Source organism: Oncorhynchus mykiss, chromosome 12, assembly GCF_057628025.1.
Source record: "Oncorhynchus mykiss isolate SJ-2025 chromosome 12, ASM5762802v1, whole genome shotgun sequence".
Lineage (NCBI taxonomy): Eukaryota > Metazoa > Chordata > Actinopteri > Salmoniformes > Salmonidae > Oncorhynchus > Oncorhynchus mykiss.
The window spans coordinates 19,094,782-19,115,297 of NC_143033.1; the positions used below are offsets into that span (position 1 = coordinate 19,094,782).

General features: G+C 40.2%; 1 protein-coding gene across 1 annotated transcript in view; it reads left to right on the forward strand.

The window, feature by feature from the left end:
• The first annotated feature begins 6,945 nt into the window (after positions 1-6,945).
• si:dkey-247m21.3 (5-hydroxytryptamine receptor 4) overlaps positions 6,946-20,516 on the forward strand; it is a 41,041-nt gene continuing 27,470 nt past the window's right edge. The window contains exons 1-5 of the mRNA XM_021622905.3: positions 6,946-7,415; positions 7,628-7,774; positions 9,904-10,104; positions 11,391-11,544; positions 12,250-12,827. Of these exons, the coding sequence (XP_021478580.1) occupies positions 7,387-7,415; positions 7,628-7,774; positions 9,904-10,104; positions 11,391-11,544; positions 12,250-12,827 (1,109 nt within the window). The 5' untranslated portion in view covers positions 6,946-7,386. The remainder of the gene's footprint in view (positions 7,416-7,627; positions 7,775-9,903; positions 10,105-11,390; positions 11,545-12,249; positions 12,828-20,516) is intronic.

Below are 20,516 nucleotides of genomic sequence, written 5' to 3' on the forward strand. Positions count from 1 at the left end.
TTATAATCGAGATAGCACTTATCTAGCCATTATTATTATGTGTTCATGGTTATGATAGGGTAGCTAATTTGATTGTGAACAGAGTAGTGTTGGGGATTAGAGAAATCAGTGGTGGAAAAAGTACCCAATTTTCATACTTGAGTATAAGTAAAGAAACCTTAATAAACATGACTCAAGTAAAATTGAACTTCTCCCAGTTAAAATACTACTTGACTAAAAGTCTAAAAGTACTTGGTTTTGGTTTTTAAAGTATCTTTAGTTAAGTAAACTTATATTTTTCTTAAGGGTAGCTTTAGTGTAGATTAACTTCTTCCAGTGTAAAGTAATTGGTAGCTTGGTAAACTATATTTTCAGAGTAACTTCCCCAAAACTGGAACAGAGCTGTATCATATTAAACTTGCTCTTTTTGTGCATATTTTTGTCCATTCTAGTGCACTATTTTAACTTAGTTTTCGTACTTAACTGGCAAAGAACAGTTTATTGTCCATAGTTTAAATTGCAGTTGATTGCTTGATGGTGATATGCCATTGGCAAATCTAAGTGCTTGTAGGCTATGTCAAAATAATAGTAGGCTTATAAATTGTAATAATATTAATAGAAGTCTTTCAGAACCAAAGAGCACTTTTTAATCTAAATAATGTTTTTCGAAATGAATATTCCATTAACATCAGATATGAATTCTTCCTTCCTTGTTACTTCATCACCCTTTAGAAACAGTAGCCTATCACACACGGGGTTGGTTTATTGTCTAACACCTTGTTGGGTTTTATAGTGTAACACCTTGTGGATTTCATTAGAGCAGAGATCAGGTTGGCTGTCCACAGTTCAACTAACACCGCTGTAAAAAAAGGAGGTAAAAAGAGACAAGAAAGTACAGAACATCCATTTAACAGCACAGAGTACACACGCTCTCTCTATCACACACACATTTTTTAAAAAACATTTTAGCCATTTAGCAGACACTCTTATCCAGAGTGACTTACAGAAACAATTAGGGTTAAGTGCCTTGCTCAAGGGCAGATGGACCGATTTTCACCTTGTAAGCTCGAGGATTCAAACGGTTACTTAGCCCTGGCCGAACACTCTAAGCGCTAGGCTACCTGCCACCCCTACACACGTATGCACGTGCACATCCCCCCTTTCACTGCTCTCTCTGGGTCAGATTATCATCTCCTGCCCCTTTGAAATATATTACCAAAACAGATATCAGCTGCTACCTGGTCTACAGTTTGTTTAGGAGAGCTCCAGTGATTATGTAACGTTACCCTCCAGGAGGAATGCTTATCCTGTAGCCAATCCTGTTTCATTTAATTTCATTCATTTCCAAGGCATCATGTATAGCCTTGCTGAAATACCTTCAAGAGGATGTTTGCATGTGTAGGTACAGTTTTCTGATTAGGAACTTTGCTCTTTCTCTTAATTAAGGCACCAGCAGACACAATCAGGACGATAGTAACTCGGCTATAGATATAGCACTGTGCCTTCCAGGTGGCTGCACACAGTGTTATGAGTCTGTCTCTGCCAGTGCTCCAATGTAGCCTACCACACCCATAGGATTCTGCTACGACTTTCCTTTTGTTTCCTTCTGTTTCAGGTTGCTTTGACTTCCAAGCTCCACTTTTGACAAAGTGAAATTCTCCTATCTCCCTTAAAGGGAAAACCACATGATTTAACATGTGGAAAATCACATGATTTCATGTGAAATTTCACATGTGAAATCATGTGAAAACTTGTTTATGGTACACTTGACATAGCTTTAGTCACAGTCAATAGCTCAAGCATCTAGAAATCATTGATATTGACAGTGCTGCCATATGGTGCATTGAGAGAATGGAGATTCAGTCAGTTCCCACCAAATAAAGGGAAAACCACAACCACAGCAGCCTGATGGTAGCAAATAGCTGTTTTATTCCATGGTGCCTGGTGTGTCTATGTTCATTCTCTGTTTACCCCCATCACAGGCTGTCACAACTCATCTGAGTGTCCCTGCATGATCAAGTAGCTCAATTCATGAAATATATTTCTTTGCACTGAACGAATGTCCGGGTTTGCATCTTGTCCCTGTCGTTGGTGTGCATCGCGTGTGAAATTGTCTCCCTGAGCACATGGGAAAGTTAAAGTCGTCTTAATAATGTTGTTTATGGAGAAATTGAGAGCCTTTGAAATGCTCGCCATGTGAATTTGTAAAGATGACACCATAGTAATACTGTAGAGAAGTACAATTAGTCAGCCATTAGAGGAACAGTCCCAAAACATACTTAGAACGTATGGTACATAGAACACACTGTCCAACCTACTGTTACAGTTACTATCAACCTACTGTTACAGTTACTATCAACCTACTGTTACAGTTACTATCAACCTACTGTTACAGTTACTATCAAGCTACTGTTACAGTTACTATCAACCTACTGTTACAGTTACTATCAAGCTACTGTTACAGTTACTATCAACCCACTGTTAAAGTTACTATCAACCTACTGTTACAGTTACTATCAACCTACTGTTACAGTTACTATCAACCCATGGTTACAGTTACTATCAACCTACTGTTACAGTTACTATCAACCTACTGTTACAGTTACTATCAACCTACTGTTACAGTTACTATCAACCTACTGTTACAGTTACTATCAAGCTACTGTTACAGTTACTATCAACCTACTGTTACAGTTACTATCAAGCTACTGTTACAGTTACTATCAACCCACTGTTAAAGTTACTATCAACCTACTGTTACAGTTACTATCAACCTACTGTTACAGTTACTATCAACCCATGGTTACAGTTACTATCAACCTACTGTTACAGTTACTATCAACCTACTGTTACAGTTACTATCAACCTACTGTTACAGTTACTATCAACCCATGGTTACAGTTACTATCAACCTACTGTTACAGTTACTATCAACCTACTGTTACAGTTACTATCAACCTACTGTTACAGTTACTATCAACCTACTATTACAGTTACTATCAAAGCACTGTTACAGTTACTATCAACCCACAGTTACAGTTACTATCAACCTACTGTTACAGTTACTATCAACCCATGGTTACAGTTACTATCAACCTACTGTTACAGTTACTATCAACCCATGGTTACAGTTACTATCAACCTACTGTTACAGTTACTATCAACCTACTGTTACAGTTACTATCAATCTACTGTTACAGTTACTATCAACCCACAGTTACAGTTACTATCAATCTACTGTTACAGTTACTATCAACCTACTGTTACAGTTACTATCAATCTACTGTTACAGTTACATCATCCTACTATTACAGTTACTATCAACCTACTGTTACAGTTACTATCAACCTACTGTTACAGTTACTATCAACCCACTGTTACAGTTACTATCAACCCACTGTTACATTTACTATCAACCTACTGTTACAGTTACTATCAATCTACTGTTACAGTTACTATCAACCCACTGTTACAGTTACTATCAATCCACTGTTACAGTTACTATCAACCCACTGTTACAGTTACTATCAATCTACTGTTACAGTTAATATCAACCCACTGTTACAGTTACTATCAAAGCACTGTTACAGTTACTATCAGTCTACTTTTACAGTTACTATCAACCTACTGTTACAGTTACTATCAACCCGCTGTTACAGTTACTATCAACCTACTGTTACAGTTACTATCAATCTACTGTTACAGTTACTATCAACCCACTGTTACAGTTACTATCAACCCACTGTTGCAGTCACTATCAACCTACTGTTACAGTTACTATCAACCTACTGTTACAGTTACTATCAACCCCCTGTTACAGTTACTCTCAACCTACTGTTACAGTTACTATCAACCTACTGTTACAGTTACTATCAACCTACTGTTACAGTTACTATCAACCCACTTTTACAGTTACTATCAACCTACTGTTACAGTTACTATCAATCTGCTGTTACAGTTACTATCAACCCAATGTTACAGTTACTGTCAACCCACTGTTACAGTTACTCTCAACCTACTGTTACAGTTACTATCAACCTACTGTTACAGTTACTATCAACCTAGTGTTACAGTTACTATCAACCCACTGTTACAGTTAATCTCAACCTACTGTTACAGTTACTATCAACCCACTGTTACAGTTAATCTCAACCTACTGTTACAGTTACTATCAACCCACTCTTACAGTTACTATCAACCCACTGTTACAGTTACTATCAACCTACTGTTACAGTTACTATCAACCTACTGTTACAGTTACTATCAACCCATGGGTACAGTTACTATCAGTCTACTGTTACAGTTACTATCAACCCACAGTTACAGTTACTATCAACCTACTGTTACAGTTACTATCAATCTGCTGTTACAGTTACTTACTCTTATTGTAATAAACTACTGTGGCTGAGATTATAGCATAGCTACATGATATATTCTATAATTAAAATAAAATAAATGACACAAATTGTGGCATGTGGTCAGTGGAGGTGTATCAAAAATGAATCAGTTTGCCTGTTGAAGAGCCACACGGTAAAGACAGCTAGTGTGGGAAGGTGTCAGATCTGATTATGCGAGCAGAATTTGTCAGAACTGTTTGTTATTCCTCCACTAATGTTATGTAATGTACTGTACTGTGATTCAATTAATCTGTTTTAGATCTTCTCAATAACTCAGAATTGTGATGGTGGCAGGTGTTTAACATATCAGGGATCTCTGATTTAGTAATTTTGATTCTCTAGGAGCTCATATATATTGGTTCTTGAACAAACTTTGTAAGTATGCTATTTCTAAAATTCCCTTCAATTTCTCTTCAGGCATGTCTGTCTGAGTTAAACTCGGCTCCTTGGCTGAATTTGTTGGGACAAAAGTGTGCCCTGAACACACTGGAAAGTGAATTGCCCAGATTTGAAATCCTTTATTTTTATTCTGGGACCACGGATGAAAATGAACAAAGGCAACAAGTGTTATTTTCATGGATTTTAGTAGTAAACAATTGTATTTTATTTATCCAATACCAGTTGAACTACACTGAGTGTACTAAACATTAAGAACACCTGCTCTTTCCATGACATAGACTGACCAGGTGAATCCAGGTGAAAGATATGATCCCTTATTGATGTCACTTGTTAAATTCACTTCAATCAGTGTCGATAAAGCAACTCATTATTCGGAAGTTGTTCCTAATGTTTGGTATACTCAGTGTATATTACAATTTTCAAAGACAAGGAACGTGCTTTTCAATATAATGTCTGTTTGTGTTTTCTGGAATGTATTGGTTGTGGATATGATAAGAGGAACCTCGCCCATTGAGCAACGAGAGCACTACAGTGGTGTCATGGAGGAGTCCAAGCTGCCAGTGGCCAGATTTTACCCTCCTCCTCCTCGCATGTAAATCCACAGCATGCCAGACCTCTTAAAGCAAGATTTGTGAAATTATGTGTGAAGTTGTTTTGGAGTATCTACTTGCTAATTATTTATATGGAGGCACTGGTAAATGAATTGGGATTCATTCAAGGCTTTTACAGTAAGTTGTATTTGTATTCATGGCATAATCATCTGCAAATATCTTGGTTCTTGTAATTGCAAGGATGGCAGTTATTTCACAGGATTGCAGTGCTTTGGATACATTCTGCTTGACATTCCTGTTCTAAACTATTGTAGTGCTTGCTGAGGACTTGACTCCGACAAGCTATTAATTTCAATGGCTTCAGACTGTTTTTATGCTCAACCATGACTGTGTTTCTTTGCCTCAAAGCCTTGGAATGAGAAGTTAATATACTTCTCTGAAGTATTTGAACACAAAAGAAAAGCCTTACATGAATAAAATTCCCAGAGAGAGTGTTTCGAGGACTCAATGTGAGCATTGTGAAATAGACTGTGATGCCATCGCCAAGTCAAGTGTTTATGTTCCTGGAATGCGTCTGCACTTTGTAAGATGTGTACTTTATGTTCCAGTTTAGGATTAAGGATAACTAGATCTCAAACTGGGATTTGTGAAGACAGTGTCAAATGATTGTATATTTATTTACCTACATTTTTTTTATACAACTCTTGGAATGCTATAGAATGACAGTCATTCCAATGTGATTACATGCTTATAAATGTAACTTGTGAGGATATAGTTGCTCTGGTATGGTCCATCATTCCATCAGAAGCTGTCGGACTGTCATCCCACTCTGAGGCTGCAAAATTCATGGAGTACTGAAGCCTGGCAGATTATGGAGAAATCCAATATGGGAGGCATGCCTTTGTTTTGAAGAGCTGTGCTTAAGAGTGTGATCTCCATTGGAATGAGGAGTCTTCTAAAATAGCATACACCTCAGTCCTCTCATGTATTTACCCACTTGGATCTCAGCATACTCCCACCTCACTCTCACTCTCCGCATGTATTTATCCAGCAGGGGCTCCAGGCAGAGCACTCCTGTGTGACTTGGACCCACTGCTCCCTCTCCGGAGGCTGAGGTGTGATTTGGCCACAGAGGACTCCATGTTCATAATAATGTGCCAAAACCCTTCTCCCTTCCTCATGTTGTGTAAGGAAATCTTCCTGTTCATCTCAACTCCCTGTCTAACAAATGACACATTTATGATCGGAAAATCTAGGGAAATACTGGGTCAAAGAAAATAGTGCCATTGTCTGAACTTTCTCTGCTCTCTTTTATGCCGTTGACATACAGATATGGCAAATATTGTCTCATTCCGCTGGCTGTGTGGGTTGTGTTTGTTCTGTAAGGTGTGTGTGTGGGTGCACAGTGCGCACGTGTGCTTGTGTGTCTATGTGTGCTGTCAGGCCCCTAAGCTTTGTGTGGAGGGGAGATTTGTGGGTCATAAGCACGCTGTGCAGATACATGCAACCACTGCCCTCTGTTTGCTCTTTCACTATTGTTTTGTTAAAGTCTGAGGGATCCAGACCCTGGATTCAAGCCCTTCTCAGACTGTACTGGTTATCTATTGTAGCTGTCCTATCTCAAGTCTGCTTCAAGGAAGTTTACTTGTGGTAAGAAAACTGTTGGCCAAACGTTGACCATAGACGGGGATTCTCAACTATGTTGACATAGAGAATATGATACTGTAACATGAGGTAAACCTCACACACTTTAGATATGGTGGGTTATGACAGGAACTTTGTAACTGTTTGCTATAAGACAACACCACTTTCCTGGACTTCTGAGTTAATAATATTCAAAACTGATAAAGAAGTCCTCTAAACAGCCATTGTTACATGCGTACGAGACAGGTTTAGAGTGGGTAACATTACCATCATACAGGATTAGAGCTGTAGACTTGAATAATTCACAGTGTTTGTATTGGAGCTGTGATGAATGGGCCTGGTTGTGTTTGTCCTCAGGGCCACAGCATTTTGTGTGGAGGACTCTCCTCTAGCAAACTCCATGCAGATGAACAGTGATGGCCACAGAATCACACCCACCTGATCAGTAAGAACACACAGTGGAACATGTGATGATCAACATTAAACATCTAAAGGCCACTCAGAAAATTATATATTTTTCTATGAAAGATCTTCATTTATACATGTGTCATGATTGAGTTGTGCTTGTATCTAATGCATTACTGTATTCATTAGTCACATTTGAAATTATGTGATGATGATGATGAACTCAATAACCATCATTGTTTGATTGTGTAGTTCAGTCGATGAAGTAGCAAACACGGAGCAAGTGCTGAACTCGCTGGAGAGGATCATTCTCACCATCTTCCTCACCATCATCATCATCATGACTGTTCTGGGGAACCTGCTGGTGATGGTGGCGCTCTGCAAGGACAGACAACTGCGGTAAGCACACTTCCTGTTTACATGTAAGTCACATTCTGTCAAATAAAAGTTGTCAGAGGAAAAAATGTGACCTCTTTAGAGTGTGGTTTTTCATCCGATTGACAATAGATTTTCATGCAAATATTCTAAAATCAGGATAAAAACATATGCGCATTTTCCCACCAGAGATGTTTCCATCAAATTGACTTATTGCAGATACATTTTATTTTAATTTAATTTAACCTTTATTTAACTAGGCAAGTCTGTTAAGAACAAATTCTTATTTACAATGACTGCCTACCCCGGTCGAACCTTAACCCGGACGACACTGGGCCAATTGTGCGCCGCCTTATGGGACTCCCAATCATGGCCGGTTGTGATACAGCCCAGGATCGAACCAGGGTCTGTAGTGATGCTTCTAGCACTGGGATGCAGTGCCTTAGACCGCTGCGCCACTCGGGATCCCAAAAGGGCTGTGCGTGATGATGTAGTTCACATAAAAATACTGTTAAATTCCCATGTACCGGATAAAAAATACAAGTTAAATGGCATTTTCAACTTTACTGATGGTTTTCTCATGAAAAATGTTGCTTTATATAGTGAGTGTGCCCACTCTGGGTTTGGCACGTGTGCTCTAGCCAACAGCGCACAGGGTACAGATTGAATGCTGTTGGCTAGAGCGCACGCATAGTTTACATGCTGAGATTATTATGGTAAAATAATATGATTCTTTTTATTTGTCAAACGGCGGCCAAGGATCGATCATCATGTCACCAGAATAAGACCTTCAATATTTATTGGAAAGGAGCATCAAGCTCACCGCCTTGCACTTTCACCACCCTGTGAAGTTCATCATCATTTATTTCATCTTAATGCGTTTGAGCCAATCAGTTGTGTTGTGACAGGGTAGGGGTGGTATACAGAAGATATCCCTATTTGGTAAAAGACCAAGTCCATATTATGGCAAGAACAACTCAAATAAGCAAAGGGAAATGACAGTCCATCATTACTTTAGAGGACATGAAGGTCAGTCAATACGGAACATTTCAAGAACTTTCTTCAAGTGCAGTCGCAAAAACCATCAAGTGTTATGATGAAACTGTCTCTCATGAAGACTGCCACAGGAACGGAAGACCCAGAGTTACTTTTGCTGCAGGGGATAAGTTCATTAGAGTTACCAGCCCCAGATATCGTCAATTAACGGTACCTCAGTTTGCAGCCCAAATAAATGCTTCACAGAGTTCAAGTAACAAACACATCTTAACATCAACTGTTCAGAGGGGACTGCTTGAATCAGGCCGTCGTGGTTGAATTGCTGCAAATAAACCACTACTAAAGGACACCAATAAGAAGAAGAGACTTGCTTGGGCCAAGAAATACAAGCAATGACCCAAAACACACCTACAGGCTGTGTAAGGGCTATTTGACCAAGAAGGAGAGTGATGGAGTGCTGCATCAGATGACCTGGCCTCCACAATCACCCGTTCTCAACCCAATTGAGATGGTTTGGGATGAGTTGGACAGCAGAGTGAAGGAAAAGCAGCCAACAAGTGCTCAGCATATGTGGGAACTTCTTCAAGACTGTTGGAAAAGCATTTCAGGTGACTACCCCATGAAGCTGGTTGAGAGAATGCCAAGCGTGTGCAAGGGTGGCTACTTTGAAGAATCTAAAATAAAAAATATGTTTTGATTTGTTTAACACTTCTTTGGTTACATCATGATTTCATGTGTTATTTCATAGTTTTGATGTCTTCACTATTATTCTACAATATAGAAAATAGTAAAAGTAAACCCTTGAATGATTAGGTGTGTCCAAACTTTTGACTGGTTCTGTATATGAAATGATGTACCAAAAGATGATTGATCAGAATTCAATTGAAGTAGGGCGTGTGATGGACAGACTGATGAACAGGCCACTTCCTAGCTATTTGGAGACAAACTAAGTAGCTGTTTTTACATCCGGCACTGGCATCCTTTCTGTCATGTTTTATGTTTAGCGATATGGTATTAAAGGGTCATTAGGTTTGCTCTGTCTTGTGCAGATCAGTTGACAATTCTAACAGATAACAAAAATATAATTATCTTTACATTCAACTCATGTGCCTTTCTGGAAATAAATCAAAATGTTTTTGTTCCTCGTCTCCCTCTAGGAAAAAGAAGACCAATTACTTCATAGTGTCTTTAGCGTTTGCAGACCTCCTGGTTGCTGTGGTTGTCATGCCGTTTGCAGCCATTGAGTTGACCACAAGTCAGTGGCGGTACGGGGAGATATTCTGTCTGGTTCGGACCTCACTGGACGTGCTGCTGACCACTGCATCTATCCTACACCTGTGCTGCATAGCACTGGACAGGTGAGCAATGAATATAGTGAAAAACATACCTTTACTCATGTAAACATTTGTAAATATGTCAGCCAGCTATTGCTAACTTTTTCCACGCGCCTATCCCATTCACCTTGATGCATCCGTTCGGCCTAATAGCCGTACGCCTCTGTTAGCACCCAGCTGTATTAGAATTAGCATGTGCCTTGGATGGCCCTCGAGCACCTCTTTGTCCTTTGTCCATAGCATATGGCAGCCTGTCATGGCTGACAGATGAGCAGCTATGTTGTCTTGTCCTGCACCATACAGTGAAAAGCCACTGCAGTGAGTCACCTGCTAGCTCAGCCCCTCACTCCAAACACAAATATGATTTCTGCTTCTCCACAGGACTAATCATTCTTTTAGCTTCCCTGGGTGGAAATATGAGACATGAGTCATGACAAGAGGCCTGATTGGTTGTTAGAATTATGCTTATCTTTTTTAAAGTAGCATATGAAGTGATGAGTCACTGCTTGTGAATCCAGGTGAAAGCTATGATCCCTTATTGATGTCACTTATTAAATCCACTTCAATCAGCGTAGATGAAGGGGAGGAGACAGGTAAAAAATATATATTTATAAGCCTTGAGACAATTGAGACATGGATTGTGTATGTGTGCCATTCAGAGGGTGAATGGGCAAGACAAAATATTTAAGTACCTTTGAACAGGATATGGTAGTAGGTGCAAGCCGCACCGGATTGAGTGTGTCAAGAACCGCAATGCTTTTCACGCTCAACAGTTTCTTGTGTGTATCAAAAATGGTCCACCACTCAAAGGACATCCAGCAAACTTGACACAACTGTGGAAGTGTTGGAGTCAACATGGGCCAGCATCCCTGTGTAACACTTTCGACACCTTGTAGAGTCCATGCCCTGACGAATTGAGACTGTTCTGAGGACAAAAGTGGGTGCAACTCAATATTTGGAAGGTGTTGCTAATATTTTGGACACTATTGTCCACAAATATCTACCTAATATGTACATACCAAAATATGTACTAAGGGCTAAAGCCACCATACATGGTGAATTCAATAGGATGTGAATTTTGTTTATTATTTGGTTATGCAAGTCATGAGATTATTTTAAAGAAAACGAAATTAGGTATGAGTCACCACTGGCAATATTTTGGTATGTACATATTAGGTAGATATTTGTGGCCTGTAGATAGAATTCAGAAAAACACCATCAATATATTATGTTTTTTTACCTCAGTTGAATCTATGATGTTGTGGATGTTGTTATAATGTTGTTATAATGTTGTTATATTCTATTGATAGGTACTACGCAATCTGCTGCCAACCGCTGGTGTACAGGAATAAAATGACGCCCTTGAGAGTGGCCCTGATGCTGGGAGGATGCTGGGTCATCCCCTCCTTCATCTCCTTCCTTCCCATCATGCAAAGTTGGCACGCCATCGGCATAGAGGACATTGTAAGTCTATAAGCAGCTATGTTCTTCCTGTCTGTCTGATGGTTTTACTACAGACAGTGGCTTGCTCTTTAGTCTTATTCATTACATCTAAATCCTTTTTATACTAAATACTAAATTTTGTTGATCCTTGAAAATGTCACATGTTAAGTGAAGGACACATGGTTAAACCAACAAGCATAACATATTTCAAATTCATGGGATGGGGATGTAGTAGTCAGTTCAAGCATCATGCTCTTTGGGAAGAGCAAACTTACACAAGCCCTTTTATAGTTCTAAAAACAGCACTATGACTCATTGTTTCACCTTTGACACCTGAAAAAACTTCCCTCTGTCAAATGGAGGCCTTCTCCATGCACTCAATAATCATAAGACTAAAGCTACTAATACCATTTACATAGACAGACATAAACACCAGGCATACAGCCTCTTGCTCTGAGACCTACTGTAAGTCAGTGCTGAGCACAATCCACAGCTACCAGTTTATGAACACAAATAATACCTGTTCGAAGTTTGTTATAAGAGAGTCAGGAAATGGGCATTAGGCAGTCAGTCGTTGCACTCTCTCTACTTATATACTGTTGGTTGAATGAGAAACATGTGTGTAACTATTGCATATGTGGATGTGGATACTACAGAACGTGCATGTCTCTTCCTGTATGTGGATCGACTTGTTAATGGATTGTTCTCTCTGCACACTGCCTTCAGATAGAGCAGAGGAAGTTTAGCGGCAACAGCAACGAGACCAACTGTGTATTCGTGGTGAACCGTCCGTATGCTCTCATCTGCTCCGCCGTGGCCTTCTACGTTCCCCTGAGCCTCATGGTCCTGGCCTACCAGCGCATCTACGTCACTGCCATGGGCCACGTGCGTCAGATTGGCACGCTGCAGCGGGCAGGCTCCGCCCCCTACTCGGCACCCCCCCAGCACTACCTCAGCTCCGAGCAGCAGGGCTCCAGTCGCATGCGCATAGAGACCAAGGCTGCCAAGACCCTGGCTGTCATCATGGGCTGCTTCTGTCTCTGCTGGGCCCCCTTCTTCATCACCAACGTGGTGGACCCCTTCATCCACTACAGTGTGCCCTGGCAGATGTGGACCGCCTGGCTGTGGCTTGGCTATATTAACTCTGGCCTTAACCCCTTTCTCTACGCCTTCCTGAACCGGGCCTTCAGACGGGCCTTCCTCATGATACTGTGTTGTGGTGATGAGAGATACGTACGCCAGGGGAGCTATGGCCCCACCAGACACTACTCTGGATCTGTCAACGGGACCTCCATCGCGCTCAGGTAAGGAACTGATACTGGACCACCCACCCATGTCCTCCCTTTTATCAACTAGCCCTGAATTAAGATAATTCTCTCTCAGGTACAGGTGCATCATCTTCTCTTAGGTAGGTGGGTTATGCGGAATCTCTGTTGTCTAATCTTACTTAAAATACATTTTTAAACATCTAAGTTGAGACATTGCCAAAAACATTTGGAAAAATCTGGTTATTCTCCAACTCCCATCAGGGTAATCAAATAATTCATATTTAGATCAGATTTCGAGATGTTGAATATTAAATGTGTTGAATGTCTGTGTTATTTTAACAGTTTTCTTAGTTATCCGTGGTTCAGCGCTGTTATGAGGTGTTTTTATTGTCAGAAGCGGAGTGTAGCTGGTGCATGAAGTCAGGCGCAGGAGAGCAAAATGAGTGAGCAACGTACTTTACTCAAACAATAAAAGCACAAGGTAAACAAATACACTTGACCAAAACCAACGGTAATAATTACGCACCGGTAAACACAGCACCCGTCGAAAAACCAGCCATCAGGAACCGAACTGAACATAGAAATAATCACGCATAACAAACATGGGGGAAACAGAGGGTTAAGTACAAGAACATGTAATTGGATAATGAAAAACAGGTGTGTAGAAAATCAAGATAAAACCAATGGAAAATGAAAGATGGATCAGGATGGCAAGAAGACCGGTGACGTCGACCACCGAATGCCGCCCGTACAAGGAAGTCGTGACATTTATAGACAAACAGCCTCATCTTTTCCCCTCATCTTTCAGTACACATAACACATTTAGCTCTGCTCTGAATGAGGGGAAGGAAGAAAACATTAGGAAAGCCTTGAAGCAGCACATACAGTACCAGTCAAAAGTTTGGGACACACCTACTCATTCAAGGGTTTTTCTTTATTTTTACTATTTCTACATTGTAGGAGAATAGTGACGACATCAAAACTATGAAATAACACATGAAATCATGTAGTAACCAAAAAAGTGTTAAACAAATCGAAATATATTTTAGTAGCCACCCTTTGCCTTGATGACAGCTTTGCATACTCTTGGCATTCTCTCAACCAGCTTCACCTGGAATGCTTTTCCAACAGGAGTTCCCACATATGCTGAGAACTTGTTGGCTGCTCATCCCAAACCATCTCAATTGGGTTGAGGTTGATTTTTATTTATTTTATTTTATTTATTATTTTTGTAGCTTTATTTAACTAGGCAAGTCAGTTAAGAACAAATTCTTATTTACAGTGACGGCCTACCAGGGAACAGTGGGTTAACTGCCTTGTTCAGGGGCAGAACGACAGATTTATTTTACCTTGTTAGCTCAGGGATTCGATCTAGCAACCTTTCGGTTACTGGCCCAACGCTCTAACCACTAGGAGGTCAGGTCATCTGATGCAGCACTCCATCACTCCCCTTCTTGGTCAAAGAGCCCTTACACAGCCTGGAGGTGTGTTGGGTCATTGTCCGGTTGAAAAACAAATGATAGTCCCACTATACGTAAACCAGATGGGATGGCGTATTGTTGCAGAATGCAGTGGTAGCCATGCTGGTTAGGTGTGCCTTGAATTCTAAATAAATCACTGACAGTGTCACCAGCAAAGCACCCCCATACCATCACACCTCCTCCTCCATGTTTAACAGTGGGAACCACACATGTGGATATCATCCGTTTACCTACTCTGCGTCTCACAAAGACTCGTCAGTTAGAACCAAACATTTCAAATTTGGACTCATCAAACCAAAGGACAGATTTCCACCAGTCTAATGTTCATTGCTCCTGTTTCTTGGCCAAAGCAAGTCTCCTCTTCTTATTGGTGTCCTTTAGTAGTGGTTTCTTTGCAGCAATTCGACCATGAAGGCCTGATTCACTCAGTCTCCTCTGAACAGTTGATGTTGAGATGTGTCTGTTACTTGAACTCTGTGAAGCATTTATTTGGGCTGCAATTTCTGAGGCTGGTAACTCTAATGAACTTATCCCCTGCAGCAAAGGTAACTCTGGGTCTTCCTTTCCTGTGGCGGTCCTCATGAGAGCCAGTTTCATCATAGCGCTTGATGGTTTTTGCGACTGCAGTTGAAGAAACGTTCAAAGTTCTTGACATTTTCCGGATTGATTGACCTTCATGTCTTTAAGTAATGATGGACTGTCGTTTCTTTTTGCTTATTTGAGTTGTTCTTGACGTAATGTGGACTTGGTCTTTTTCCAAATAGGGCTATCTTCTGTATACCACCCCTGCCATGTCACAACACAACTGGCTTAAACGCATTAAGAAGGAAAGAAATTCCACAAATTAACTTTTAACAAGGCACACCTGTTAATTGAAATGCATTCCAGATGACTACCTCATGAATCTGGTTGAGAGAATACCAAGAGTGTGCAAAGCTGTCATCAAGGCAAAGGGTGGGTACTTTGAAGAATGTCAAATATAAAATATATTTTGATTTGTTTAATGCTTTTTTTTGTTAATACATGATTCCATATGTGTTATTTCATAGTTTTGATGTATGCACTATTATTATACAATGTAGAAAATAGTAAAAATGAATACAAACCCTTTAATTAGTAGGTATGTCCAAACTTTTGACTGGTACTGTATTACTGAGTACTGAGGACGTTATCTTCAAGTGAAGATAAGTGAAGGATGGGGCATCATTAGGGAGATTTAGATCTGCTCCTATACCCTGATTTTTCCATACTCAATTTGGTTGGGCTCATTGAACAGTGCTGTACTCTTCTGACAGAGTCAGAGGCTCATGAGTAAGGAAGGCACTTACGCCCCTCAGCCCGGCGTCACAAGCAGCACGCATCTACATGAATTCAACGGTACTAGTTACACAGAGGTGGAAAAGGAAAATGGACCTGACTCTATCGTGGAATGTCAGAGATAGAAAGACAGAGAGTCAGAGACATAGGCAGAAACAGAGAGAGAGAGAGAGAGAGAGAGAGAGAGAGAGCGAGAGAGAGAGAGAGAGAGAGACAGCCAGAGAGACAGCGAGAGAGAGAGACAGAGAGAGAGGGAGAGAGAGCGAGAGAGAGAGACAGAGACAGAGAGCAGTTGCTGGTTTTACATACAGGGTGTGACTTAGCCTCTTGTTATTGTTCCATTTTTTTGTGGGTTTTTCACATATAATGATTATGACTTTGTTTCCATGCAAAGTGTTACAAGTCTACCATCCATGTGTTTCTATTTTATTCAGTTGTGGAAAAGAACATTTCATGTTTAGCTGGTAACTCTGCGGCTATATTCACAGATGTAGAGGTTACTCCTCAGATTCATTTAGTAGGCAGAAAAACAAACAGTATTAATGTCTGTCTATTAAAACGTGTCTGAGACACAAAGCAGATGTCTCTTTTTTCCGCTCAGAATCAAATTACTGCAACTAGAATAGAAGCTGTTGGAAAGTAATTCCGGATTTTGAGTAAGATACTTTTTCTTCCAGCATTAAAGTGGTCAGCGCTGTTAATTTAGATACAGTTCCACATGCACTAGTGCAGCCATGTGATTTTTGTGACGTTTCTATATTCATTACACATCAATAATATACATTTATTAGTCAAATGTTTTCAATCACAAGAGCTATTTCTGCTTGCAACTGTTTTGCTCCCTAGCAGTCATACAACGCATCAATGCTGACTATAGCCCTTACATTGGCTGCTAATCCCATGATTATTCAGGGCAGTGGGTTAGAGAGAGTACTATAGCCCTTACATTGGCTGCTAATATCATGATTATTCAGGGCAGTGGGTTAGAGAGAGTACTACAGCCCTTACATTGACTGCTAATCCCATGATTATTCAGGGCAGTGGGTTAGAGAGAGTACTACAGCCCTTACATTGACTGCTAATCCCATGATTATTCAGGACAGTGGGTTAGAGAGAGTACTACAGCCCTTACATTGGCTGCTAATCCCATGATTATTCAGGGCAGTGGGTTAGAGAGAGTACTATAGCCATGCTGTTAGGTTATTGGTTCAAATGTTCACTTCACCATGTGACTGACTATAGTAAATCATTTCAGAGATACAGTACAGAGAAATTCACTGTCAGCTCTGTGTCTTTATCTAGCCTATCTGTATTATACTGTGGCAGATCAAATGAGCACCTGGCTTGACTGGGGGTCGGGGGTTGAACTCAACGTCCCACACAGGGTCCCAGTCGTCCTTCCAGGAAGTTGTAGGATGTTGAATAACACTTTGATAGTTAGTTTATAATGCTTACATAGGATGGTCAAATCCATTGTTTTTAGTGTTTTTTATGGATATCATTATAGACAAACATTTCCTTTTTCAGCGACTTTAGCAGCTTTAGTCTGTGTTTTCATTATAAAGCTGCTTTCAGCATCAGAACAAAGTGTGGATTCATAGTGTGTGTTTAGTAATCTGAAGGAAAAAGGCATAAGCACATTACACGTCAAAAACCAAGCCTTGTGTAACAAGTGTAGTCATAATGCAGAGAGAGAATGGAGTTCCTGTGACTGAAAAGCAGGTTTAGCCTTGGTTCACACAGACCATGCCCTCTGCTGCACTCAGCTCTCACCTTGCTTCACACATGAATAATCCTTGGTTCATTCAATGGTTTTATTCACATAGCAAGTAGTGAAGGATTCAAAAGCAGACGCCGATGCACAGAATGCTGGTTATTCATTTTTTTCCCCCTTCTAACCATGTCTCTGGTGTTCTATTCAGTTGAAGTGTGTCATCAGTCTTGTTCGAGCTGTTAGGTAAAATTGGTAAGAATGTTAATTATATTAACAGATATTGCATGTGCCTGGAAAGAGCTGGAATATCTTCTATTCCAAGTACTTTGGACTTCTTATTTTTGCTATGTTGTGAATGTTCTTAACTTTCACATAAACCCTAAGATTGTAATCCAGGAATGCCAAATGCAGAAACATGTCCCAATGGTGCTGATCTGTTGGCAGGGATGTACTGAGTTGTTTTTTTTCAGGGATATTTTAGAGGATTGTGTCAGGCTCTAGCAGCCACACACCCCTTCAGCCTCTCTTGCTGTGTTTACACAGGCAGACCAATGCTAAACTTTGCCCTACTAATTGGCATTTTGACCAATCACATTAGATCTTTTCACATCAGATCTTTTTCAGAGCTGACCTAATTGGTCAAAAGAACCATTAGTGGAAAAAAAGTCTGAGAATGAGTGCATTTACTTTCCAAATGAGAGTTCAGGTAGGCCTCCGCGCTACTGCAAACAATGAAAAGTGGGAGGGGTGCTCGACAACAATGACCAAAATCCATCTAAGGGGCTTACCAAGAAAAACTTCCAAAAGGACTAATTTGAGGCAAAATGTTGTGTTAAATTGGAGCACTCATTTGCTCCATTTAATCCTTTGTTCAGGATGACTACAGGTGATTTACTCAACCTGACCAATGGAGAAAATAATTTTTAGCCTTTTTTGTTGAGTGCTCAAACTTTTTTCTGCCTTGAATGAATCCTTTTGGGAAGTTTTTCTTGTTACGCCCCTTTCATTAATTTACAAATGTTTTGCTCTCAACCTTTTATGGTCAATATGTATATACTGTATCCTATACTATTCTACTGTATCTTATTCTGTGCCTTCTCTGACTTTGCTCGTCCATACATTTTCATATTCTTAATTCCATTCCTTTACTAGATTTATGTGTATTGGGTTTATGTTGTGTAATTGTTAGATATTACAGCACTGTCGGGGCTAGAAGCACAAGCATTTCGCTACACCCGCAATAACACCTGCTAAACAGGTGTATGTGACCAATAAAATTTGATTTGAAGATTCAGAGAGTACACATTTGTATACTGACCCTGATTTCCTTGTGGAATTCCCAGTCTGGCCATGTTCCATTGGTTGTGTCGACTCGTCATCTTGCCACCAAAATAGTTCATACATAGGATGATGGGTGTCCTGGTGCAAAATGGCCACTGTACATCACTTAGATATATACATTTCAGGTCAAACATACAGTTGAAGTCAGAAGTTTACATACACCTTAGCCAAATACATTTAAACTCAGTTTTAAACTATTCCTGACATTTAATCCGAGTAAAAATTCCCTGTCTTAGGTCAGTTAGGATCACCACTTTATTTTAAGAATGTGAAATATCAGAATAATAGTAGAGAGAATGATTTATTTATTTCAGCTTTTATTTCTTTCATCACATTCCCAGTGGGTCAGAAGTTTACATACACTCAATTAGTATTTGGTAACATTGCCTTTAAATGTTTTAACTTGGGTCAAACATTTCGGGTAGCCTTCCACAAGCTTCCCACAATTAGTTGGGTGAATTTTGGCCCATTTCTCCTGACAGAGCTGGTGCAACTGAGTCAGGTTTGTAGGCCTCCTTGAGCGCACATGCTTTTTCAGTTCTGCCCACAAAATTTCTATAGGATTGAGGTCAGGGCTTTGTGATGGCCACTCCAATTCCTTGACTTTGTTGTCCTTAAGCAATTTTGCCGCAACTTTGCTTGCAAGAATGCTTGGGGTCATTGTCCACTTGGAACTCCATTTGGAGGACCCATTTGCGACCAAGCTTTAACTTCCTGACTGATGTCTTGAGATGTTCCTTCAATATATCCACATCATTTTCTTACCTCATGATGCCATCTATTTTGTGAAGTGCACTAGTCCCTCCTGCAGCAAAGCACCCCCACAACATAATGCTGCCACACCCATGCTTCACGGTTGGGATGGTGTTCTTTGACTTGCAAGCCTCCCCCTTTTCCTCCAAACAAGCCATTATGGCTAAACAGTTCTATTTTTGTTTCATCAGACCATAGGACATTTCTCCAAAAAGTACGATTTTTGTCCCCATGTGCAGTTGCAAATGGTAGTCTGGCTTTTTTTAATGGTGGTTTCGGAGCAGTGGCTTCTTCCTTGCTGAGCGGCCTTTCAGGTTATGTCGATATAGGACTCGTTTTACTGAGGTTGTAGATACTTTTGTACCTGTTTCCTCCAGCATCTTCACAAGGTCCTTTGCTGTTGTTCTGGGATTGATTTGCACTTTTCGCACCAAAGTACGTTCATCTCTAGGAGACAGAATGCATCTCCTTCCTGAGCGGTATGACGGCTGCGTGATCCCATGGTGTTTATACTTGCGTACTATTGTTTGTACAGATGAATGTGGTACCTTCAGGCGTTTGGAAACTGCTCCCAAGGATGAACCAGACTTGTGTTGGTCTACAAATTGTTTTCTGAGATCTTGGCTGATTTCTTTTGATTTTCAAGCACGATGTCCAGCAAAGAGGCACTGAGTTTGAAGGTAGGCCTTGAAATACATCCACAGGTACACCTCCAATTGACTCAAATGATGTCAATTAGCCTATCAGAAGCTTCTAAAGCCATGACATCATCTTCTGGAATTTACAGAAATGCTCATTACAAATGTTGATGAAAATACAAGTGTTATACATGGAATTAGAGATATACTTCTCCTTAATGCAACCGCTGTGTCAGATAAAATTAAAAAAAACGTTACGGAAAAAGCAAACAATGCAATAATCTGAGTGCAGCGTTTGGACAACAAAGCAGCCCAAAAGATATCCTCCATATTGTGTAGTCAACATTAGTCAGAAATAGCATTATAAATATTCACTTACCTTTGATGATCTTCATCAGAATGCACTCCCAGGAATCGCAGTTCCACAATAAATGTTTTATTTGTTTGATAAAGTTCATAATTTATGTTCAAATAGCTTCTT